The sequence below is a fragment of the Chiloscyllium plagiosum genome, chromosome 26 (genome assembly GCF_004010195.1).
Source record: "Chiloscyllium plagiosum isolate BGI_BamShark_2017 chromosome 26, ASM401019v2, whole genome shotgun sequence".
Lineage (NCBI taxonomy): Eukaryota > Metazoa > Chordata > Chondrichthyes > Orectolobiformes > Hemiscylliidae > Chiloscyllium > Chiloscyllium plagiosum.
Window position 1 is genome coordinate 44,986,298 of NC_057735.1, and position 26,731 is coordinate 45,013,028.

General features: G+C 45.8%; 1 protein-coding gene across 2 annotated transcripts in view; it reads left to right on the forward strand.

Moving 5' to 3' along the window:
- The window catches only part of LOC122563308 (DENN domain-containing protein 2C-like), a 120,497-nt gene that overhangs the window by 58,583 nt on the left and 35,183 nt on the right, over positions 1-26,731 (forward strand). For both annotated transcript variants that reach the window (XM_043717023.1, XM_043717024.1), the window contains exons 3-9: positions 2,017-3,096; positions 8,364-8,512; positions 11,540-11,649; positions 18,992-19,183; positions 20,747-20,843; positions 22,744-22,788; positions 25,068-25,255. In XM_043717023.1, coding sequence (XP_043572958.1) covers positions 2,017-3,096; positions 8,364-8,512; positions 11,540-11,649; positions 18,992-19,183; positions 20,747-20,843; positions 22,744-22,788; positions 25,068-25,255 — 1,861 coding nt within the window. The remainder of the gene's footprint in view (positions 1-2,016; positions 3,097-8,363; positions 8,513-11,539; positions 11,650-18,991; positions 19,184-20,746; positions 20,844-22,743; positions 22,789-25,067; positions 25,256-26,731) is intronic.

Below are 26,731 nucleotides of genomic sequence, written 5' to 3' on the forward strand. Positions count from 1 at the left end.
CTCACTCTCTCTCACTCTCTCTCACTCTCTCTCACTCTCGCTCACTCTCTCTCACTCTCGCTCACTCTCTCTCACTCTCGTACACTCTCTCTCACTCTCGTACACTCTCCCTCACTCTCGCACACTCTCTCTCGCACACTCTCTCTCGCTCACTCTCTCTCTCTCCCCTCCTCTCCCCGCTTGTCATTCAGTGTGACACCTTTCAGGACAAAGCATCCAAGACGTATATCCACTGCCTCCACCATCAATGCTCAGTAGCAATAGTGTGTACTATCTATAAGATGCACTGCAGAAATTCATCAAAGATCCCTTAGATACCACCTTCCAAACAACCCACAACCACTTCCTTCTAGAAGGACAATGGCAGCAAATACATGGGAACACCACCACCTGCTAGTTCCCCTCCAAGCCGCTCACCATCCTGACATGGAAAATATATTGGTGTTCCTTCACTGCCACTGGCTCAAAGTCCCGAGGGGCATTGTGGGACTACCTACAGCAGGTGGACTGCAGCAGTTCCAGAGGGCAGCTCAGCACCACCGTCTCAAGGGGAAGCTGGGCCAGGCAGCGATGCCCACAAAAGAGAGAAAAAGCGAAAGAAACCTGGGTTTATGGGGTCTCCCCTGGCTCTGCCCATCTCATGTAGATTTGTTTGGCACTCAGCAAAATGCAGCACCTCACCCATCCGCCTGGTAATACACTGAAGGGTTTTTGCCTGAAATGTCGATTTTCTCGCTCCTCGGATGCTGCCTGACCTGCTGTGCTTTTCCAGCACCATCTAATCTCGACTCTGATTTCCAGTATCTGCAGCCTCCTCACGTTTGCCTTTACTACCCATTGCTGAGGTCACATGACAGCAGCAAACCAGCCAGTACACAGAGGGTACAATTTCTCCAAATGTTTCTTTATACCTGTCTGTTTTGCGCTCTCTCTCTCTCTCTCTTCCCTCCCCTCTCACTCACCCTCTGACTGGCTATCTCTCCCCTCCTCGCTATCTCTAAGCTCTATCTGTTTGTCTTTCTCTCCCTCCCTCCTCTATCTCTCTCTGTCCACACACTCATACCCCCACCCCTCATGTTATGGAGGAAGGTGTCCCTGCTGAGTCTGCCCAGAGCCTGGACTTGTAGAAAACATTCCCAGCTCTTCAGGCTTCACTCACTGGAGGAGTAGGGGCACAGAGGGTCATTGCTCCCCTAGGAATCACATCACTGTGAGGCAACATTCCCAGAAAAGGATGAAGGAAAACTGAAGGACAGGGAGGAAAACTGCTTGACAATTGGAGCCATCTGCAGCAGGAGGAGGTGCTAATGTCTCACGGGGGCGGGGTTTGTAGCAAGTCCCCAGGACTGCTAATGGGGTACCCCAATTCGTGGTCTTTAGCCATGAGAACCAGATTTTCCAAAGCCGTTCTCTCTTAACACCCAGAGCTCAGTGTGATGCTGCATGAATGCAGACTTGGTGAAGCAGTGTGTGTGTGTGTGTGGTTCTTGGTCCTGGTAGAGCTCACGAGTCTCTCTCTCTCTCTCTCTTCTCTTTGCACGTCTCCTCCCCTGGCTTACTGTCCATCTTTCTTTGCCCCCCCTTAAAAGCACTTTCTCAGTTGTGGAAGTGCTGAATAGTGATTTAAATGTCTGAAATGCTTTAATCATAGAAAGCGTTCTTTCAGCCACCCACCTTCCCACATTCTTCAAAAACTTCCCATTTGATGAGCTGCCATAGGAATTTTATTTCTAAATACCATCTTTTTTTTGTGTGATTGCTTTGATATTTTCTCTTGATGCTGCATGATTGTGGAATGTTATGCATTGTGCAGAAGCATCATGCTGTCGTTTGGAATGACAGACTTGGATCCTGCTGACTGTCATGTGAATAACTATGGCTTGGCAACAACCCTACCACTCTGCTGCCAAGCAGTAGTCCCTTTTGACACACACTTGCCAACTTTCTCCTCTCACTGTCACGCCTACAGAGTGACTAATCAGATCTTAGTGCAGTCATATGTTTTTCTTTTGGCAGGGTCAGGAGAATTGTGAAGGAAATTGAAGACGCCCTTAGCCAGATCCCTCAGAGTTCTGCAGGCAAAGGTCTCTGTGTGTACAAGTGGCCTCCAACCAGGAACTTGGGCGAGGTCCAAACAGCTGGGGCCTCGAGGGGAGGCCTACCACCGGCTGCAACAGTGGAGCACTCTTTCCAAGTCTCTCCAAGTAAAACGGGCCTGAATGATACACGGCTGCTTGGATACAAGGCTCTGGGGTGGGGGGTGTCTGCACCTCAAAATGGGTCCGGCGTAAAGAAACCGCTGCAGAAAATGCACTCGGTGGGTACTGTACCCAACCTCGGAGATCGAATCAGCTCCCGACACCACAACGTCAACATTAAACAAAAGATCTCGCAATGGGAGGGGAAATCAAATGTCAGCAAGGATAAAAGCACACCCCCAGAGTGCGGGTGCCTGTTCGATGCAAAGGCTGAAGGCCCAGTAGGTGGCAACAAGCGAGGCCTAGTCAAGGCTAAAAGCCTAGGCCTGGATTTCAGGGAAGGACAAAGTACAAATGACCAAAAGGTCAAACATGCAGATGAGAAAAACTGGGGCGAGCCAAACTCAAGGGGGACTGGTTCTGTGATACCTCAGGTAAAAAAGATGGAGAATTTGGTGCAGAATACTTCAGATACTGGCAAGTTACTACCTCCGGGGAATTTTTATACATCCAAGAATTTCTGGAAGAAGAAGATGGAAGATGTTCTACAAGATAAGAATGCATTAAGTGCTGCTGAGCTGAAAAGAAAACGCGAAAGCACCAGCTCAACGGAAAAGGAATTAGATTTGCAGATCTTTGAGAGCAGAGAGAGAACCATTCGGAGCCCAGACAATGTGTATACGGATGAGGAAACTGATGAATCACGTCAAATCAATCCGGTCCCTAAACCCCGCAGAACCTTTAAATATGCTGTAGATAAAAATTCCCGGGGCTCATCCCCTCCAGCGAAACCAATGGCAACGAAAGGAAATGTTTGCTCCCCACCCCCTCTGCAATCTCACCCACCTCCTCCGGCTAAGATCATGGGCATGAAATCACAACCAATAAAGAGCAAAAGGTAAGCCCTCTGCCCATTCATTTTAGCGTCTGCTCCTTTGCACGATTCATTTGATTTTATTTATTTGTTCACGTGGTCTGAAATGTAAATGGGAAGATCAGCATTTATATATTCAAGTTGCCCTTGAGAATTTGGTGATGGACTCACTGTTAGTACAAATCAGAATGGCCTGTAAAAGTCAGCCAGCATTTTAAACTGAGAAGTTGCTATCTGTATCACAATTCCGAATTGATTTAATATCTACTGTTTAGCAATAGTAGGTACAGTATTTATAATGAAACACCAGCTTATAGCTGATGTGTTGTTTGTTATGCGTTACTGGTATGGGCATTGTACACACTTTAATTGTTCATTGCTATTGGTTTTAGTCAGTGTGTGTTTAATTTGTCTCATAATTATCGTTATCTTTAGGCAGGCTCTTGGCATTAAAAAGTAGCATCCTTCCTTGCACTCTCCAGTGTGATGGGTTGGGAGATGGCTGCAAGTGTGGTGTCCAGTCTGCAGTTTCTGCTGTGTGTGGTTAGTGGGCCTGGAAGAGTTGGGTAGGTGAGGTCATTGGAGGTTTGTGTATTCCCTCCAATATCTCTCCCTAAGTTGTTTCAGACTTAAACTGGATGTTACTGAATTCCAAATTTTATAATTCCTTTGTGGGACATGGGCTGGGCCCAGCATTTATTACCCATCCCTAGTTGCCCTTGAGAAGGTGGTGGTGAGCTGCCTTCCTGAACCACTGCAATCCACCTGCTGTGGGTTGATCCACAAGGCCCTTAGGGAGGGAATTCAAGGATTTTGACCCAGCAGCAGTGAAGGAACGGTGATATATTTCCATGTCAGGATGGTGAGTGGCTTGGAGGAGAACTGGCAGGTGATGGTGTTCCCATGTTTCTGCTATCCTTGTTCTTCTGGATGGGATTTGGAAGGTGCTGCCTAACGTGAATTTCTGCAGTGCATCTTGTAGATAGTACACGTTGCTACTACTGGGTGTTTGCTGGTGGAGGGAGTGGATGTTTGTAGATGTGGTGCCAATCAAGCAGGCTGCTTTGTCCTGGATGGTGTCAAGCTTCTTGAGTGTTGTTGGAGCTGTGGGGAGTGGGGAATATTCCATCACACTCCTGACTGGTGCCTTGTAGATGATGTTTCATTTACCTCCATGTCTCAGCTACAGTGAGTGCATGTTTGCCTTCATCTTCCATCTCAGTGTCACAATTTTAAAAGCTGCCCAGTTTAAGCTGAATGCCTTGCGTTGACTTGATAATGCAGTCTGGTAAATACCTAGAAATCCCACACCAGAAAGAGGATAGTCCAGGATGATTTCTCTGAAGAATGTGTGATAACTCAAAAATTATTTCTCACACCCCAGTTTGTGAATGAAATGAGAGGTTATTGAGCCTACAACTGCCCTGTGTCTGAATCTGCCTGATTTGGGGTGCTCCACCCTAGGTTTCAGGACTGCTGATGGATTGTCTGTTGTGAGGATACAGTTTTCTGAATTCTTGTCTTCAAAAGCCAGTTTGCTTCCTGGCTCATTTCTACACCCCATTCCAGTTTAAGTTGTTTCTAGCTGCTGTGCATTTGCCTTCCTTGGTCTTCACTCCTCGCTCCTTGCTCTCATTCCTCACTCTGAGTCCTCGTGGAGTCCTCGCTCAGTTGGTGAAAGGTCTTCTCTGCTTGATCTCCCCTGGGAGCTGAGTGATTTAGCATGGCTGTGAAACATCTTCTCCATTACACAGTGCTCCAGCCAAGCTCTAACAAGGCCTTGCACAGTGCAGAACTCACCCAGTGTTGTACACAGGTCTGGGAGGTCGGATATGAACTTGCAAGCTTCCCCCTCAGAGATGGGAGTGTTCCCAACAGTTCAGCCTCTGGTTGAGATTGAGTCGGTGTGCTGCAGTTGGAGGGGGAAGAGTTGGAGTGATATATAGAGGAGTCAGTGGGAGGATGGAGGGCGGTAAGTTTGATTAGGGTCCCTGACCAGTCAGTATCATTAGCCTCACTGCTTGGATCTCTGGGTGAGGACAGGAGCAGGCTCCCTGACTCAGCACTCACTAACATGCTCTCACTGAGAAACAAGCCCTGCCTTCGGGCAGATTGGAGTGATATATAGAGGAGTCAGTGGGAGGGTGGAGGGCGGCAAGTCTGATTAGGGTCCCTGTCCAGGATTCCTGAAGAAGGGCCTGTGCCCGAAATGTCGAATCTCCTGTTCCCTGGATGCTGCCTGACCTGCTGTGCTGTTCCAGCAATAAAGTTTCAACTTTGATCTCCAGCATCTGCAGACCTCACTTTCTCCTCCCTGTCCAGTCAGTATCATTAGCCTCACTGCATGGATCTCTGGGTGAGGACAGGAGCAGGCTCCCTGACTCAGCACTCACTAACATGCTCTCACTGAGAAACAAGCCCTGCCTTCGGGCAGAACCCTGCCAAGCTCAAAATGAGCAGCAAACTGCATCGTGAGTCAGCAAGAGAGAAAACAAGACTCACAGCAAATTGAAACAAGGGTGCTATTCTCTTCGCTGAGCGCTGTAGGCAGTCAGTGTGGGTAATGTTCGTTCTGTGTTCCTGACCTGGTGCTGCAAACTTAGCTGAATCAGCACTTGCCGCAACTTCTTCTGAAATTTATCTTTTTTACAAGTTGGTCCCTGATGGGTCACACTGAAGACTTGTTGTGGGTGATTCTCACGCTCCACTCGCCATTCCAGGGGATTGATTATCTCCTCAGTGGGAGTATTTGTTAGACTGTCAGAGAGAAGGGAAACATTGAGTCAAATTGTGTGTCTTTGCCCAACTCTGATCTTTTCAGCAAGCTGTTGCCATATCTGGTGAAGCATAAGGAAGTGAATAATTGTGGAAAACATGTAACAATGATCTCAGTAAAATAAAATGAAGGGATTTGCACAGACTGTCGGAGAATCCATTCTGTCAAACAACTTAATGGAATTCTTCTACCGATGGGAGAGAATTTCTTCCTGTTTAGTCACAGTGTCATATAGCATGGAAATAGACTCTTCAGTCCAACCTGTCCATGCCACCCATAATCCCAAACTCAACTAATCTCACCTGCCTGCTCCTGGCCCAGGTCCCTCCAAACATTTTTTATTCATGTATTTATCCAACTGTCTTTTAAATGTTGGAACTGTACCCACATCCACCACTTTCTCTGGAAGGTCATTGCACACACAAACCACTCTGTGTGGAAAAAAAAACAAAAAACAAAGCCCCTCGTGTCTGTCTTAAATCTTCCTCTTCTCATCTTAAAAATAATCCTGGATGAGATTCTGGGAATGGTCAAGCCATTCCAGGGAATGAGATTTTTTTTTCTCCCGGTGGAACCATGCCCAACTATTGGGAAGTTGCATGAGTTTATCTGTTTGCCCCACGATTGCTGGTGGAGGTTTTGAGGAGTGGGATTGATTTGCTGCAGAGTTGCAGGCAGGGAGCTGGGCAAAAAGCAGGAGATTTCCTACTGGCCAGTGCACTGGATCACCATCGTCCTTGGGCAGCACGGTGGCTCAGTGGTTAGCACTGCTGCCTCACAGCACCGGGGACCCGGGTTCAATTCCCACCTCGGGCAACCGTCTGTGTGGAGTTTTCACATTCTCCCTGTGTCTGCGTGGGTTTCCTCCGGGTGCTCCGGTTTCCTCCCACAGTCTAAAGATGTGCAGGTTAGGTGAATTGGCCATGCTAAATTGTCTATAGCGATAGGTGCATTAGTCAGGGGTAAATGTAGGGGAGTGGGCTGAGTGGGTTGATCTTCGGAGGGTCGGTGTGCACTTGTTGGGCCGAAGGGGCTGTTTCCACCCTGTAGGGAATCTAAGCTAACCTAATCCTTCAGGCCCAGTTATATTGGGTTCAAATGATCAGAAGCAGAGAGAGATAAATGATTCATATCTCCTCACACTTCAGATCTTGTTCATATACAACAGCAAACCATGAAAATACACAGTGAAATGAATTAGCTTCTGGTTATACCCACTTGTCAACCTATTGAGGACCTTGAGTCTTGCTTAATGGTCAACTTTGAATAGTATGTACCAAGTCCGATTGTCATTTTAATAGTGTAGATGTGATGCAACCAGTTTGTGCACTTAGCAATGGGATTCTGCTTTACCATTGTTTCTCATCAGCTCTGACTTAACATCATGTTACCTGTTGCTTCCATTTTGGAAAGACCTCTCCCATTCTCTGACACTCTCCCTAAACCACTTGTATCCTTCCTTTCATTGTCCCGCCCCTGAACCCTTACTCGTGAGACTGAAGGAGGAGGGAGCAATGAGTGTGAGAGAGGGGAAAGTGACAGACTGGATAGAGAGAGAATTGGAGAGTGGTAGAGGAATGTGACAAGTTGGGGGAAGGTCGATGGAACAAGTTACGTTCTTTATCTTTTAAAGTTTTATTTCATTTTTGAATATAGGAACCTAATAAAGTTCAGTACTTTAATTACAGAATATTGTGTTTTGATTTTTTTTCTGATGGGCAAAGTTTTGCAGAACTAAGCGACAGTTTTTACGTTATTTGTGTTGGGAATACCTGATTCATTTCGAGGTGCCTCATTTAAAGTTTCACTTTTTTAAGAACACAGCAACAACATTAAGCAACAAATTACTGTGTCAGAAATAAAAACAGAGAATGCTGGAGAAACTCAGTAAGTCTGTCACTGCCTGTGGAGAGGGACAGTGTCAAGGTTTCGAGTCCAGTATAACATTTCTTTGAAACTACTGACCCTAGATGTGCCTTCGACTGCCTCAAAGTGGAAGGGCCAGGTTAAGTGTGAAGGTTAGCTTTTCACTGCACAGTGGGGTAAGACGTTGTGAATCCCCACTCTCCCACAGTATAATGTGGCTCACTCTGAGCAATCCTCTTAATTTTTCAGTGACACACTGCTTTGCCTCTTTTCTCTCCCTATCCCACATCTATCATCACCCTTTCAGGGTCTCCCTCTGCTGTTGCTCACTTATTCGTGTCTGTGTGTCTCAAAGTTTGAGTTATGGAGTGTGAAAAAGTACACAATGGAAAAAGACTTGAGATCCAGTGCTCAGGATCTAAGATCAGTGTGGGGTCAGCATGAAGGCCAGTGAGGTCACTGTCTGAATGTGACTCCAGATTGAGGTTACTTCCCCTAAGGAAGGTCCTGGGGCTGTTGGCTGCCCTGAACTGCTGTCTGACTGGTACAACTTGCACACTCTGATCTGTAATGCCCCGAAACTCTGAGCTTTCTCCTGCTTTGAGTTGTAAAGCTGACTCAATACTTTGCTGTCACCCTCTCTTCACAGGAAATCCTTTGAGTTTGAGGATGCACAGGGTCTTCAGATTCTCCTGACACCAGCAATGAGTGGAAGCAATACTAGCGAAGATGGCAACAAGATGAAAGTGACACTTGCCCACACAGTGTCTGAAGAGAATCTGTATGAGGATATTATAAGTAAGCAGTGTCATTCCACTGTTATATTTGAGCTGTTGAATTCTCTTCCCTCCACTTCTAGAAGCAATTTCCCAGATTGCCAGCACATCATCTGAGAGCGTTGCTGTATTTCAGTATCAAGTGGCAGTACATCTGTAACCTATTTACGCTACATTAGTTACTGCCAAAGCAAGAAGAGCAGGAAATGGGAGATTAAAGGAATTTTTACAGAGGTCATTAAAGCAGTGATAGGTTGTCGATAGATAATTAGTTTTGGGAAAGAGGGAACCCAGGTGCTGAGTGGGGGGGGGTGTAGGTGTTGGTTCAGGGGCACTGTGCTGGAGTGGAGTTGTGTAAGAGAAGACTGTCTGGGAGAGGGGCACCAAATCAGGGTTGGTGTTGGAGAAGGGGAGATTCCAATGGGATCTGGGTATCTTTAATCTTTCGTTCTCTCACGTATACAGATCCCAGTTGTGCTGCTGTTGGGGGAGGCTCATTGAGTTCTGACACTTTCTCCAGGGAGGGTCTATAAATTCGAGAGTCGTCATCAAGAATCAAGGCTGCTTGTTGGCTGGCTCAGCTTGCAGTTCGTTTCCTCTTCCAGAGCACAACCGTACGGTTTCTCCCCATCACATACTGTCCTTTGTTCCTGTCCTTAATAGACTCTTCACCTCTGACTCGCCTCCTGCTCTGTTTCCACCCTCAGGCCTCAACCACATACTGACACTAGATTACATCATCAGTGACTCTTTGCTTTTTCCAAACCCATAGCAATAAAACTGTCTTTGAGAGGATCCACCTGCCAATTCTGCACCTCCTTAACCCACTGTTCTAATTTTTTCACTATCTTTTCTCTCCGAGGTTCTCAAATATGTTTTCAGTCAGCCCCAACTTTGTCTCTCCAAGAAGCCCCAGTTTTGAATGCACTAAAGTTGGTGTACAAAGTTAAAAATCACACAACACCAGATGACCTTACATTGGTGAAGGAGCAGCGCTTCGAAAACTAATGCTTCCAGTTAAACCTGTTGGACTATAACCTGGTGTTGTATGATTTTCTAAGTTTGTACACCCCAGTCCAACATCGGCATGTCCAAATCATTAAAGTTGGTGGTCTCCCTGCCAATGGTATTGAAGTGGTTCCAGCAGGCCTTCCTCTCTGTCTAGATTTCCTCGACTTTGTGCTGGTGACAAGCACATCTCCCCCCCCCCCCCCACAACCTTCCTCCTCGTGCCTCTGCTCAGTTCTGTGCCAACAGGCCGAACTGTGCGCTGTAAGACTCTGTGAAGGGGAATTGCTGTGAATGTCACTGCCATGCCAGCACTTGGTCTAGGTTCACCTGCTGAAGGCTCACCAAGCGAGCTGCTAGCTGGATGGCTGCTTATTAAGAGAAGGGGGAGCGAAGAGAGTGAGTGTACACAGCACAGAGTGAGCTAGGCTAAGCTGCCAGTGACGGGGGACCGAGGGGAATGATTACCTTGATATTCAGTGCTCCTGTTTGCTGTTGGAAGCAATCCTGTGACACCTTGGAAGGAGGCTGTGACATTTAATGCCCACCGTTTCAAGGTGCCTGGAATGTCTGTCAAAATCCCAAAATAGACAGAGTGAGGATCAGAAAGTGGATCTCCTTCTGGCTGGTTTGCTGTCTGCTCGATTGGTTTTGGGTGAAATTGAATCCTCTGCTTTCTTTAATGTCCCATTAGGTTTGATTCCCTTGTCTGGTGTGAGTAACGTCCACACCTGAGGAGCTATGTAGTTCAATCCTGCTAACCCCATGTTCAACAGGACAATGCGATGCATGGTGCCCGATTGGCAGAAGAGAGGCTGGTTCATACCCAGCTGAGTCTGAGCTGGAGCCTGGATGGACAAGTGTACCCACCTGGCCTTGTACATGTGCACACTCAAAACCAACCTTATAAACCAGCATTGTCTAAAAGCTGGAATAATTTTTTTACCATGTGTCCAGCAACATTTTAAAAAATAAGTTTATTCAATTAAAATTAAGTTACCTGGGCAATTTAGCTAGATGCTGTATGGTGTGAAACTACCATACAAGCAATGAAACAGTCTCGTTCCTCACTGCTATCCCACTTCACTTGGATTGCCATGAACTGTCCAAAATAACCAACCTGATATTCGGCAAAATCTAAAACCTGGCGTAATCTCGATGCCCAGGCTGTGGGTTTTGTGAGTGCACCCAGAGTGATGGGTGTAGTACCCTGCTGTTGGCATTGTGGGCAAATCGGTTGAAGTTTAATTTGCCACTCTAATGTGGCCCATCGTAATTGTAGGTATATTGGGTGCAATTACTGAATGACATAATATTAACAGGACAGAAAGAGGCTATTCAGCGCAATAGGTCTGTGCTAGTCTAACACTCATGGAAGTACTCTGTCACCATGTCAATACTGCCTCCTGTCCCATCAACCCGTCTATGACTTTGATTCGAGGTTGATTTTCTGGAGCTAGCGCTGCTCACTCTCCAGGGAGCCCTGGTGTGCAAACTGATAAATCAGCTTCAGGGATGCTTTGTAGAATCTCTGACAAATGGCAAGGAAGAAACCAATATCCTAGTGAGCTCAATCGTGCAACAGGAAGACTTCATTCCTTCCCTCTGCCCTGACCCTTGGAATGAGTCCATCCCAGGAAGCGCTCTGACCTCTCACCCAAAACAGGTACATGTCAGGATGGAGTGTGTTTGCTAGAACCAGCACCATCCAATCAGAACTTTTTCTGCCAGTTGCCATCAGCCAGGTTGGCCAATGATAGAGTCCAGCTTTGGGATCAGCTCTCTGTATGTTATAATCCTGTTCAGCTCTTGCTTCGTCACAGAAGGTTAACCGTTACTTCATTGTTCAGTTCTGGTCTTGATATTAACATTGCCTGAGTTATTAATGTGTCCCTGTCACAAATCATTCTGCACTGTCCCACTCTGTGGCGCTTGCTAGCTGGGCTCTGCTTGCTCTCACCTGCAGTGACTTTGAGCACTGGCATCTTCCCATAGGCAGCATTTATCTGATCAGCTTGTACCTCCTCTATCTTGGCTTTAGGCCTTTCCAAGGAGAATCCATACGAAGACATCAAGTTCACCCCATCGCTTCTGTTGAGAGGGAAGAGAGTCTGGGGATCACCAACCACACGCCCCAGGAGACCTCCCAAGGTAAGAATTCCAGGCCAAACTGGCATTGACATTGCGAATACGAAGCACCCATCACGTGAGCGCACCCACCAAACAAGATCATGGTCCTTTTTAGAGCTGATCCTTTGTCAGAATTGGAAAGCAAGCATTTATAAAGTGCCTTCCATGACCTCAGCATGTACGAAGTGCCTGACAGTCAATGGGGAACTTATTGAAGTGCAGTCACTGTTATAATGTTGAAGAGTGTGGTGCTGGAAAAGCACAGCCGGTCAGGCAGCATCCGAGGAGCAGGAGAACAATGTTTCAGGCATTGTGGCCAAAACGTCGACTCTCCTGCTCCTCGGATGCTGCCTGACCAGCTGTGCTTTTCCAGCACCACACTCTTCAACTCTGATCTGCAGTCCTCACTTTCTCCCACTGTAATAACGTCACCAATTTATGCACAGCAAGCTCCCACAAGCAGCAGCATAATCATTAGTTAAATTGATGTTTAGTCAGAGTGCTAGGTGGATAAATATTGGTCAGAGCATGAGAGAAAATCCCCTGCTCTTCCCCAGAATATAGTACTGGGAATGTTGACCTCTGTCTGAGAGGTACATCTCAGCAGAATTTCTCTCATTGGAAAGACACCAGCTCTCCCCTATGATAGTGTACTGGGAGCTCTGGCCTGCAATATTCACCCAGGTGTCTTGAAATTACAGGTATGGGGCGTCCTGCGCTAGGTTTAAAAAGAAGGCGCTGGTAACCAGATCAGTGCCAGTTAGCCCTACCAACAGTGTGCGGTCTGGAACACCACTAACCATGTGACCCAGTCCTTACAGCTGCAACTGAGGCTACTCTGGGTCTACACTGACAGAGAGGAAGGAGGGCAGGGATGTAGGAAGGAGAGAGAGTGACTTACAAGATTTTGGCCACTTGTGACAAATTTCTTTGCAGTCAATTTAAAGCTTCCTCATGGACTAGTCTTGTACCCATCTTTGTATTATCCATTTAATCCACAAAATTAACAGCCATACATTTGGTGCCTCCATACTGATCGTTGACATATAGAATCTTGAAATGTACAGCAGGGAAATAAGCCCTTGGGTATAACTAATCCATGCCGACCAGATATCCTAAATTAATCCACTCCCATTTTCCAGCACTAGGCCCATATCCCTCTTAACCCTTCCTATTCATGTACCCATCCAGATGCCTTTTAAATATTGTAATTGTACCAGCCTCCACCACTTCTTCTGAGTTCATTCCATACAGGCACCATCCTCTGCGTGAAAAAGTTGCCCCTTAGGTTCCTTTTAAATCTTTCCCCTCTCACCTTAAACCAATGCCCTTAATTCTGGACTCTACTACTTTGGGGAAAAGACCTTAACTATTCACCCTATCCACATCCCTCGTGATTTTATTAATTTCTGTAAGGTCACCCTTCAGCCTCCAGGGAAAACAGCCCAAGCCTATTCAGTCTCCCGCTATAGCTGAAACACTCCAACCCTGGCAACATCCTTGTAAATCTTTTCTGAACCCTTTCAAGTTTAACAAAATCTTTCCTGTAGCTGGGAGACCAGAATTGCACACAATATTTCCAACAATGGCCTAACCAATGTACAGCTGCAACATGACCTCCCAACTCCTATACTGTACTCAGTGCACTGACCAATAAAGGAAAGCATATCAAACACCACCTTCACTATCCTACCTACCTGTGACTCCACTTTCAAGGAGCTATGAACCTGCACTCCAAGGTCTCTTTGTTCAGCAACACTCCCCAGGACCTTACCATTAAGTGTATACGTCCTGTCCTGATTTGCCTTTTCAAATGTAACACCTCACATTTATCTAAATTAAACTCCATCTGCCACCTCTCAGCCCATCACCCATGCGATCAAGATCCTGTTGTAATCCGAGGTATTTGTTGTCCACTACACCAGCAATTTTGGTGTCATCTGCAAATTTACTAACTGTGTACCTTCTCTGTTCACATCCAATGCATGTTTATAAACAATGAAAAGTAGTGAACCCAGCACCGATCCTTGTGGCACTCCACTGGTCACAGGCCTCCAGTCTGAAAAGCAACCCTCCACCACCACCCTCTGTCTTCTACCTTCAAGCCAGTTTTGTATCCAGATGGCTAGCTCTCCCTGTGTTCCATACCGTCTAACCTTGTTAACCATAAGGAACCTTGTCGAATGCCTTACTGAAGTCCATAAAGATCACGTCCACCGCTCTGCTCTCATCGATCCTCTTAGTTCAAAAATAAAATTCAATCATGTATATGGTGCCTCCATACTGGTTTGGAGGTGCCAGTGTTGTACTGGGGTGGGCAAAGTTAAAAATCTCACATCACCAGGTCATAGTCAAACAGGTTTATTTGAAAGCACTAGCTTTTTGGAGCACTGCTCTTTATCAGGTGGTTGGAGTATAAGATTGTAAGACACAGAAAGCTCACTAACCTTTTGGTCCTGTCTCTGGCTGCCCTGTCTTTTAGAGTTGTTAGCCATTACAGTTGGAGCTTCCTGTTCAGATGGCACTTTCCCAGAATCTCTGGAGTTTTCCTGAATTGAAACTCTTGTGTCCATTCATTCCTGATGAAGGGCTTTTGCCCGAAATGTTGATTTTCCTGTTCCTTGGATGCTGCCTGACCGGCTGTGCTTTTCCAGCACCACTCTAATCTAGATGCTTGTGTTAAGTCCATCACCATTTGGAAATGTTGGCCCTGAGTTTGGATTATTTTCTCCATTCCCCCCAGATTCAACTCAGGCCTTTGAGCTGGTGTGAGATGATCATTTCAATAGAATCAATGTTCAGGGTTACAGGGAATAGACTCATAATGCTCATTTAGAGAGTGATGCAGACATAATGGATCAAATAGCCTCGTTCTGTACCCGGACAATTCTGAGATTCTTCACAGCTCGTGACAAACAAAGTGTCAGAATTGTCCAAATCACAGAAACAAACAGCGAAAGCTTTTGAACATCACTTAAACTTCACAGTGATACGCCCACTGAAGCTATAGCACATTGTGATGATTGGGCACAGAAAGATCCCATTGGACAAAGGAGTCCGAATCTGTTATGGCTGTATAGATTGTGGTGAGTAGCAATGCAGAGTAACTAAGCCATGCCCCATGTTTGCCATTCGTTAATGAGTGACCTGTTTCTTCACAATCATGAGCTATTTCAACTACTAGAGAGAGCAGTCACATTTTGTGGGAAACAATTGTTCCATCTGTACTCCATACACATCCAGGCAAAGGATGCAGATGTTCCTTATTGATATAGGCAAGGAATTGAGAACTGAGAAGCACAGCGAACAAATGAATGGGGAGAAGAAAGCTGAAGATTGGCCAAAGAAGCCCAGAGTGGGTGATCATGAACCTCCTCTTGGTCCACAGCCAAGATCCCATAACCATACTTGCCCAATGGCAAGGTGACAAATTAACACACTCTGTATTCTGGGTGGCTTAGTGGTTAGCACTGCTGCCTCACAGTGCCTGGGACCTGAGTTTGATTCCTCCCTCAGGCGACTGTCTGTGTGGAGTTTGAACATTCTCCCGTAACTGTGTGGGTTTCCTCCCATAGTCCAAAGACGTGCAGCTTGGGTGGGTTGGCCATGCTCAGTTGCCCACAGTGTCCAGGGATGTGCAGCTGGGAGGATTAGCCTTGGGAAATGCAGGGCTATAAGGGATAAGGTTGGGGGTGGGTCTGGATGGGATGCTCTTTAGACAGTCAGTGTGGACTCAATGGGCTGAATGGCCTGCTTCCACACTCTAGGGATTCTATGATTTTATGAAGTTCACTACTCTAGTTGACTTTGGCTATCTGCATGGAATAACAAAGGCAGTTATCTTCCCCACTCCCCAAAGCACAACATCACCAGTGGAAATCTGCTGGTGCAAATTCATAAAGAGAAATTATGGGAAAGGTCAACATCTGTAAGATGTTCCAAGATCTTTCCCAAAACGGAATGGATTCGGGAGGAGGGTAGGTTGTTATCATTGTTGACACACTTGGACAGGCGCACCCTCACGGACTGTGTGAGCTTCCTCTGTCAAAGTGTGCTCCAACCATCAAGTTAAACATCTTCCACCCGGAACGAGGAACCTGTGCCAAATCTTAACAGCTGCTGGATACAGTCGCTGCAGTGCAACTTTTACAACCTGTCAATCCATTTCTTCAGAGGTTTATTGCACAGATCATTAAAATGTGGTCATCAGAAAGGCAATTGGAATGTGAACCTTTTCAGCTACAGTGAAAGAATGTAATGTGAGGAAGGTTCACTCCAGCAACGTAATATCCACCACAGCTGGAGTACTCCCAACTGTTAAGGATACCACGTGTTTCCACTTTGGTTATGGGAGGAATGCCATACAGTTTCCAGAACTGAAAGGATAATAATTACAGAATTATCACAATGAAGGAAACCATTCAGTCTATCATGTCTGCACTGGCTTTCCAAATGAGCAATTCACTTAGTGTCATTCTTCTGCCTTCTCCCTGTAACTATGCATGATGTTCCTTTTCAATTAATTCCCCTTTGAATGCATGGATTTATCACCCCCTCAGGCAGTGAATCCCATGCATAGAGATTACTGAACTATCTCTGCAGCCAAATGCACCCATTCTCCTCAGCCATAGATGACCTACCAAGCCAAACCTATCAAATAGCTTCTGTGGTCCTGATAGACTGGTAGCTATACATGATTAAAGTATTTGAACATCCTACTTTACTCAACTGGTTTGGAAATCTTCAATGAACTCTGCCCAGCCTGGCAGAGTCAACAAGAGAAGATTGCACAGTCTGTTATGAGTATCTGTCTGTCTCTGTCTCGCTCTCTCTCTTGTCTTTTTTTCTTTCTGTCTCTCTCTCTCTCTCTCTCTCTCTCTCTCTCTCTCTCCTAAAAATATCTAGTCTGGAGAGTGGATGGTGCAATGTGTCAAATCGTTTCAAATGTTGTTTTAAATTCATTCACGGGGTGAGGGTATCGCTGGCCAGGCCATTGATAATCCCAGACAGCTGTTAAGAGTCCACCACATTGCTGTGGGTCTGGAGTCACACGAAGGCCAGACCAGGTAAGGATGGCAGTTCCTTTTCCTAAATGGCATTAGTGACCCAAATGGGTTTTTCCAACATTGGCAATGGATTCATGGACATCATGATTCCAGATTTTTATTGAATTCAAATTCCATCATCTGCTGTGGTGGAGTTCAAATCCTGGTCCCCAGAACATTATCTGGATCTCTGAATTGACAGTCCAGTGATCACATCACTAGGCCATGGCTGCCAGAAACACCCCTGCACTACCTCCTCCCACCCCTCTTATTGCATTGGATTCAATTGCAATTGTGATGAATAACAAATTTGTTCTGGTATCCCTTACCAGTTCTGTCTACAATGATCCCACATGTTGGTGCTGAGGAATACTTTAGTCCAGTTTACAGATGATGCTGGATTCTGGACCTAGAAATCCTCGAAAGTGTCAAGACTGCCTTTTTGATAATGTAATTTGTGAAGGGTGTCACAAACAGACCTGTCTGGTGGCCTCTCGGAGTTGTGGCCTGCTGGTGTACAATGGCCTGTCTGGTGGCCTCACGGAGTTGTGGCCTGCTGGTGTACAATGACCTGTCTGGTGGCCTCACTGAGTTGTGGCCTGCTGGTGTACAATGGCCTGTCTGGTGGCCTCACGGAGTTGTGGCCTGCTGGTGTACAATGGCAGTAGGAGCTAGCTCGGGCACACAGCCCCTGTCCCAGGTGATTCACAAAGCTGACTCCTTAATGGTAACTTCCCTGATTAGTCTGGCCCTTACTGCTGGCAGGGCAACGTTCAATCCTTGAAGTCTTGGCTGTTCTGACAAGATGCAAGAATGACAGGACAGGAATAACAAATCCCTGGGTGCTCTCTGTCAGTGCTGGCACCAAAACAAAATACCTGATCTTAACCTCCTTTGATCTCTGATGGCTTGGAAACACTAGTGAGTGACTTCATTATTACTCAGTTTCTGCCTAGTCTAGGAAGGAGACCAGAATTGCACAAAATATTCCAAACGTCGGCTAACCAATGCCCTGTACAGACGTAACATGACCTCCCAACTCAGATACTCAACACTCTGACCAATAACGGAAAGTATACCAAACGCCTTCTTCATTATCCTATCTACCTGCGACTCTACTTTCAAAGAGCTATGAACCTGCACTCCAAGGTCTCTTTGTTCAGCAACACTCCCTAGGACCTTACCATGAAATGTATTATGAATAAGACTGGTCTCAGCATGCTTCACACATCCTCACCAAAGGAAATAGCAAACATGTGAAACCACTTGGAAGCCTGCACTGGCCCATGAAGGCAAATCTGTGTAGAACCAGGATTCATGGAAGAAGTTGTGGCCACCCCTGTTCCAGGTTAACATTCAGGCTTTTCCTGAGAGAGTGAGTCAGTATGTAGCACTTGCTCCATCACAACTCCTCCCAAGGCAAAACCAATCTACAGGCCTGCACAGATCTCATCAAACCTGTGATGAGGATTCAGATTAGTAATCAGCAACAATTGGATGGCTCTGTGCTATTAGCTGGCTACTAACTCCTAGAACTTCTCCAGAAGTGGTAGAGTCAACAGTCTGGAGTTGATCTAGGATCTAAGACAGAGGGAAGAGAATCAGTGTTGGAGGAAGTGGTGAGGGGCTCAGAAGAGGCAGGCAATTAATACAGTGTAGTCAGTATGGCTTTGTGCATGGGAAATCGTGTTTCACAAATTTGATTGAGTTTTTTGAAGTAACAAAGAGGGTTGATGAGGGCAGAGCAGTGAACGTGATCTATATGGATTTCAGTAAGGTGTTCGACGAAGTTCCCCATGGGAGACTGATTATCAAGGTTAGATCTCACAGAATACAAGGGAGAACAAGCCATTTGGATACAGAACTGGTTCAAAGGTAGAAGACAGAGGGTGGTGGGGGAAAGGGTTGTTTTTCAGACTAGAGGCCTGTGACCAGTGGAGTGCCACAAGGGTCAGTGCTGGGGCCACTACTTTTGGTCATTTATATAAATAATTTGGATGTGAGCATAGGAGGTACAGTTAGCAAATTTGCAGGTGACACCAAAATTGCAGGTGTAGTGGACAGTGTAGAAGGTTACCTCAGATTACAACGTGATCTTGACTAGATGGGCTGAGGAGTGGCAGATGGAGTTTAATTTAGATAAATGTGAGGTGTTGCATTTTGGAAAAGCAAATCAGGGTATAATTGAGGAATATTTCTGCAAAAAACTGAGCAAAATGTTTTCCGTCCACTTGAGTGGGAGAGAAGGGGGTGTCCTCTCAGACCTCCAATTGCAGTGACACTGACTAACATGGGAATGTTCATTCCACCCCCTCTAGCTTCCACCCAAACCAGCCAGCCTCCTGGGCCAAGCTCAGGAGAGTAAAAGCTGGAAGCCTGCAGAGCTGAGGAAGATCAGCAAGGAGAACACATCGCCGCTGCTTCGGTATAACCTCCAGCCACCTGCTGGAACCCACGAGGATCCCATCAGTGGCGATGCCTTTGTGAAAAAGAGAAAAAGGATCCCAGGGGTGAGTTAAAGGTGACATATCCACCTATCCAAATTTACCAAAGACAGCACTATGCACAGTGTTGCTCAATTCCAAAGAAATATTGATAGAGGAAATGAATGGATAAAACAGTAAATTCTAGGAGCTATGTTGGTGAGAGGATGTAATGCGGAAACATTACACAACAATAATTTGTACAGCACCTTTAATGTAATTAAATGTCCCAAGGCGTATTAGAAAATTAGATAAGATACTGAGCCACATATGATGACATTAAGTCAAGTGATCAAAAACTGGATCTGTAGTGATTGTAGCAAGGACCAGCTGGAGCTCATAGAATATGAGTTTCCTGATTGGACCAGATTAACAGCCCCAATCAGGCAGCCCTGATGTAAAACGGAGTGTCAGATATTCTGTCAGGGGCTGTGCCAGAGTCAAGGACTACCCACATGTAAATAAAGGGTGACTTGGTGATGGGATACTGGCCTCTGTGGAGTTATTTCATGGTCAAACAAGTTTTAAGTAATAATTTTAAAGTGAGTTAGGGAGGGAATTCCAAAACTTAGGACATGGGCAATTTAGATTAGGTTAGATTCACTACAGTGTGGAAACAGGCCCTTCTGCCCAACAAATTCATACCAACCCTCTGAAGAGTGACCCACCCAGACCATTCCCCTACATTTACCGCTGACTAATGCGCTTAACAATATGAGCAATTTAGCATGGCCAATTCACCTGATCTGCGCGTCTTTGGATTGTGGGAAGAAACCAGAGCACCCGGAAGAAACCCACACAGACACCGGGAGAATGTGCAAACTCCACACAGTCATCCGAGGCAGGAATCGAACCCAGGTCCCTGGCACTATGAGGCGGCAGCAGTACTAACCACTGAGCCACCCGGCCGCCCAATTTAAGACTAAACAGTGGAGCAATTACACTCAAACATTTGCAAAATTAAAGAACTGCTAGCTCAACCCAAGACCCAGGTGTAACTGGCTATTAAATTGAGAGACGTTACACTTGACAACAATAGGATATCATCACTAAAAGCCAAAATAAAACTCTGCCTCAATATTTCTGCAAAACCTGTTTGGTTTGTCTGTCCTATCCATTCTATGTGTGAATGAATGTGTTGCGATTTACAGGAGAAATAGCTTAATTTTGCTTTTTAGTGATTAGCAGCTTGCTTTTCTCACATATTAGAGGAAGGCTTGTTACAATGTTTTGTTTTGTTTATTAATGAAACCTGGTGTGAGTTCTGTTTTATCGTTGATAATGGTAACGGCCAGGCATTTACTTAGACGACTCATGGAGTAATGGGACTTGATTTCCAGCACTCTGTTCCCATCAGAGTTGTGATGGTATGACAATGATGTCAGAAGTTCACCTCCAAACCAACCAAGTTTGTGAAGTGATAGGCTTAATCTCCAGAGTGTTGCCAGGAAGAGGGGGGTGGAGCTGGTAGCTAGGGACCGCAAAAACATTGATTTTGAAATTTAGCCATACTCAAAACTTTAGTTTTGCTAAAACTTTGGAAATGTGTTGTGAGGCTGTGGTCATTGATGGCCTGCTGTTCTATTTCAGTTGGTTCTAAAGATACAGGCAGTGTACGATATGAAGAGAGGAAAGAAAAAAGTGAAAGCTCTGACCTCTTCAGGATCCGACTCCACGCCCGTGAAAGGTACGAAGCAATATTCATCAGTTTATTCTGAACAGTATTTATTAGTGCAAGCTATTTAAGTAATCAAAGCTAGGCTTTAAGGCATAAGGGTATTAAGCTGCCATTTATTAAGTCCAATTGTTAAATTCCTCAAATAATTGCATTTTAATATTTGAATGATTGAACAGTTTCAGACATCCAAAATGTTAGTATGGTTAAATGGCTCTGTTTGTTGTCTATTCAGTAGGATCAGCGTTCCACGCAATGGAACTGTGTTGAGTCACTGGTTATTCAGCAGATTAAGGGTTAATGTGGAACTGTGAAGAGTCACTAATTATTCTGAGTAAGGATTACTCACTGTAGTACTGTACTGAATCACTGTTTATTCAGTAAGACATAGTTCATTATGAGGCATAAAGAATGGAAAGAATTATCTGAAATTACAATAGATCTGATACTTCTGCTGTTAAGAAATAGTTGGAAGTAATGCTGGGATAATTGGATCAACATCCGAGGATTCACAGCAAACAATATTGTATTTTGAAGTTCAATGTTTTTTTTATTCATGTATAGACTGAACCTTAACACTAAACGATTAGTGCAGTAAACAATGATTAAAAGGGTGTGGGATAGTTCGCAGTGAAAGGTCACTGTCAAAGGTAGAACTGTGCCCCACTGACCCAGTCTGTAATGCAGTAAGCAGCTTGTCTTTGGCCTGTTGGTAATCGTCTGTCATTGCTCACCCAATGGCCCCTTAAACTGACTGTGAGAAACAGGAATGCTGGCAACACTCTTCCCCAGTGTTGGTGTCACAACAGACAACAAATCCCTCCCTTGAAACACCCACTCCATCCACCCCATTACAGTGGTTAACACTGCTGCCTCACAGCACCAGGGACCTAGGATCAATTCTACCCTCGAGCGACTGTCTTTGTGGAGTTTGCACATTCTCCCCAGGTCTGCGTGGGTTTCCTCCAGATGCTCTGGTTTCCTCCCACGGTCCAAAGATGTACAGGTTATGTCGATAGGATCATGCTAAATTTCCCATAGTGTCCAGGGATATGCAGGCTAGGTGGATTAGCCATTGGGAAATGCAGGGTTACAGGGATGGGGGTGGGGGGGATGGATCTGGGTGGGATGCTCTTTGGAGGGTTGGTGTGGGCTGAATGGCCTGCTTCTACACTGTAAGAATTGTTTGATTCTATGATCACACCCATAGATGAATGTTTTTATCTCCAATACAGTTTTTGGGCGAGGGACTGTATTTTCACTGCTCACCTTTGATTTGGTGTCTATTGATTAAGAGACTGAGCTTTGTAGTTCAGAAAGGTTTTCTTCTTCTTCATTCTTCTGATGTGGGTGGTGTTAGCTGGCCAACCTCTATTGCCCTGAACTAATTGCCCTTGAGAGTTTGGCAGGGAGCTGCCTTCCTGAACCACTATACTCCATATGCTTCATTCTTCTGATGTGGGTGGTGTTGGCTGGGCCAACCTCTATTGCCCTGAACTAATTGCCCTTGAGAGTTTGGCAGGGAGCTGCCTTCCTGAACCACTATACTCCATATGAGACGGGTACCTCCACGATTAGGAAGGAAAGGAGTTCTGGGATTTTGACTCAAAGGACCAGGAATATATTCCCAAGTCAGGCAGATGAATGGTTTGGAGAGGAGCTTGCAGATGGTGGTGTTAGAAGTACAATCTGAGTTGCTTAGAAATTGAGAACAGCAAAAAATTGCAGGCACTAGAAATAAGACCTGGAAATATTCAGCATGTCGAGCAGCATCTGTGGAGGGAGAGACAAATTGTTTCAGACACAGTCCCTTAAAATACAGTTGGTCGCTCTGGGGAGAGTTCTGATTCAGTTCCTTAAGCTGATGACAGAACATGGCTTGCAAATTCATCTGTAATCCTGTATCTTTCAGATGACAACAGTGAAACAGAAAGCGATACAGAGGAACAAAAGAAAGGTAAGGGATTGCCCGAGTGATGGCGAGTGTGTATTTTGGTAGCGTGTTGTCACAATACGTTATGTCCTATAGTGACAGTCCGCTGCCAGGATTGATCGAGGGATGAAATGAAGACAGATATCTGTAAAAAAAGCAATTTTACAAAATAGTGAGTTGGCAGTCTAGCCTTTATAGTGAGTCTATATTGTATATGCAGCACAAAAATAGGCCATTTGCTGCAATCAGTTTGTGAAACACTTATGCTTTTTATGGACCAGCCTTGCATCTTTCCTCTTGTAAATCCATTCCCTTCTCCTGCATGTGCCTGCCTTGCCTCCCACTGAGTTTATCTATACTCTTCACATTAACCACTTCCTGTCTACTGCAGGAGTTGCTTGCTTGCTCCAGTTGCCAGACTCTCGGCAGTCCGATGTTGTAGTCTAAACTTTCCATTCCATCCCATCCTCCTGGATTTCTTCCTGTGCCTGGATAGTTCCTCAATATTCCTCTTGATGATTTTCCATGAAGATTACTGGGCTCAGGGTACCTCAATTCCGAGCCCCTGGAGGAGTCAATCATCTGTATTCCAACCTGTAAATTGGTTTTGGCTCCTGCCAGGCCACGCTAATGTGACCGATTCACAAAAATTTAATACCAGATGTTCATTCAAGTAATACAGATGCCTAAGTTCAGTGTGCTGATACTGTACATGTACCATGCTGGTGGTGTGGTGTGTAACTGTGAAAACCTTAGTCTCATTAAGCTCACCCACCAAATGGCACTTGGACGTTGCTGTGTGGGCCCCTGCCTGAGATGCTCAAAGGAGACTGTCACACTGGGCTCTCTCTATTCCTTGTCACTGGGACAGTGTCACACTGGGCTCTCTGGATTCCCTTTCACGAGGAAAGTGTCACACTGGGCTCTCTGTATTCACTCTCACTGGGACAGTGTCACACTGGCCTCTCTGGATTCCCTCTCACTGGAACAGTGTCACACTGGGCTCTCTGTATTCCCTCTCACTGGGACAATGTCACACTGGGCTCTCCCTCTCACTGGGACAGTGTCACACTGGGATCTCTGTATTCCATCTCACTGGCATAAGTGTCACACTGGTCCCTCTGTATTCCCTCTCACTGGCATAAGTGTCACACTGGTCCCTCTGTGTATTCCCTCTCACTGGCATAAGTGTCACACTGGTCCCTCTGTGTATTCCCTCTCACTGGGACAGTGTCACACTGGGCTCTCTGTATTCCCTCTCACTGGGACAATGTCACACTGGGCCCTCTGTATTCCCTCTCACTGGGACAGTGTCACACTGGGCTCACTCTATTCCCTCTCACTGGGACAGTGTCACACTGGGCTCTCTGTATTCCCTCTCACTGGAACAGTGTCACACTGGGCTCTCTGTATTCCCTCTCACTGGCATAAGTGTCACACTGGGCTCTCTGTTTTCCCTCTCACTGGGACAATGTCACACTGGGCTCTCTGTATTCCCTCTCACTGGGACAATGTCACACTGGGCCCTCTGTATTCCCTCTCACTGGGACAGTGTCACACTGGGCTCTCCGGATTCTCTCTCTCGGGATGTGGGTGCTGCTGGCTGAGGCAGCGTTTATTGTCCATCCGTAGTTGGCCTTGATGGTGGTGTGCCACCTTTTTGAACAGTTTGCAGTCTTTGTGGTGTGGACACCTCCACAATGTCCTTAGGAGGGAATTCCAGGATTTTGACCCAGCGACACTGAAGGAACGGCGATTCATTTCCAAGACAGGATGGTGTGTGGCTTGGATGTAGTGGCGTTCCCATGTGTCTGCTGCCCTTGCCCTTCTAGATGGAAGTGGTTAAGGGTTTGAAAGGTGCTACTGAGGAAGCCTTGGTGATTAGTGATCCAACCCTCCTCCATTTTAAAACCAGAGGCAGTTGAGATTTGAGAAACCTGGAGAAAACTGAAAGTACTGGGTGGGAGGAAGGGGGAAAGATTTATGTTTTGCAAGTATTGGAAGCAAAAGGGTTAGCTTTGCTGAGAGTATTTCTGGCAGAAAGAACAATAAGGAAAATATTGGAATAACTGATTTGGTGTGTTATAGATCATCTTTTGCACTAATGAATGAGAACCTTTATATATTATCTAATGATATTTGATGGACCATTTGAGTCTTTCTATGGTGATCCAGCTGTTGCTGACTCCTGGTTGAGAATGACGGTGTGTCAGACCATGGAACCTGCCTTTTACCCTATTGTACTATCTGAGGTGATTCTGACTGAGTTATTAAATAATTTTCTCTGTCCTTGCTGTTTACAGCTCACAATCAGCGTTTGGTATATGTGCATTCAACATTGAAAAGAAACACTCGCTATCAAACCCTTGAGCGGGATTTATTCGAATTACAGGAGCAGAAGCTTTTTGAATACTTTGTGGTGGTCTCACTTCGCAAGAAAGCTTCGATAAACATATACGAACCTCAGGTCACGCAGCAGTTTCCCAGTAAGGTGAGATTGGCAACACTGTGCATATAAATGTGTGAGCAAACTTGGCACATAACCTACAAGGCTCTCTGTTAGGAACATCGGTGAATGTGAAACCCTGGCTGTTAAACAACAGGAACATTTAAGAAGGTTCCTCTGGTCTTTGACTGAGGTCATGTGGTGTTGGGCTCTCTGTACTCCCTCTCACTGGGACAGTGTCACACTGGGCTCTCTGTATTCCCTCTCACTGCGACAGTGTCACACTGGTCCCTCTGTATTCCCCCTCACTGGGACAGTGTCACACTGGGCTCTCTGTATTCTCTCTCACTGGGATAGTGTCACACTGGTCCCTCTGTATTCCCCCTCACTGGGATAGTGTCACACTGGTCCCTCTGTATTACCTCTCACTGGGACAATGTGACACTGGGCTCTCTGTATTCCCCCTCACTGGGATAGTGTCACACTGGTCCCTCTGTATTCCCCCTCACTGGGACAGTGTCACACTGGGCTCTCTGTATTCCCTCTCACTGGGATAGTGTCACACTGGTCCCTCTGTATTCCCTCTCACTGGGACAGTGTCACACTGAGCTTTCAGTATTCCCTCTCACTGGGACAGTGTCACACTGGGTTCTCTGTATTCCCTCTCACTGGGACAGTGTCACACTGGGCTCTCTGTATTCCCTCTCACTGGCATAGTGTCACACTGGGCTCTCTGTATTCCCTCTCACTGGGACAGTATCACACTGGGCTCCCTGTATTCCCTCTCACTGGGACAGTGTCACACTGGGCTCTCAGTATTCCTTCTCACTGGGACAGTGTCACACTGAGCTCTCAGTATTCCCTCTCACTGGGACAGTGTCACACTGGCCTCTCTGGATTCCCTCTCACTGGGACAGTGTCACACTGGGCTCTTATTGTTCATGTTCTCACACACAAGTTCTAAGAAGGCCTGTGTCATTCTGAACACTATAATTGATCCCTATAACTGAGATCTGTCACATGAGCAATGCCTTTCTTGACTCTTGCTTTAAGTCACTTCTTGCCCCTCAATCTTATTTGGTGCTTTCATTGCTTGTTTGCATAACATTTTTCCTCCCAGTGACCCCCACTGTTGTCTCCTTTTCTGTATTGAATCATTCCCAATCCCTAAAAATATTGATCTCCTCACCTCCCTTCATCTTCCTTTTCCCAATGTGCACAGCCCTCAAAGGACTCCTTGTTTGTGATAATGGAGGCACTGTTTCCTTATTTACCTCCTTGCTCCTCCTGCATTATCTCCTCCTTGCCGTGTTACCATGTTAAAATGAAATGCAGAGGTCCTCACTGTCAATGCCACTCTTCAAAGGCATCAATTGCAGTCATTATCCACCTCCATTCCACTGATCTATATGCTTTAAACTCCAGATTTCAATATCTTCCATATTCAGGATGTAACAGAGCTAATTCTGAGGGCTGGCAATAAATTGATGAAATGCTTTTAAAATTTAGATCTCATTTTCA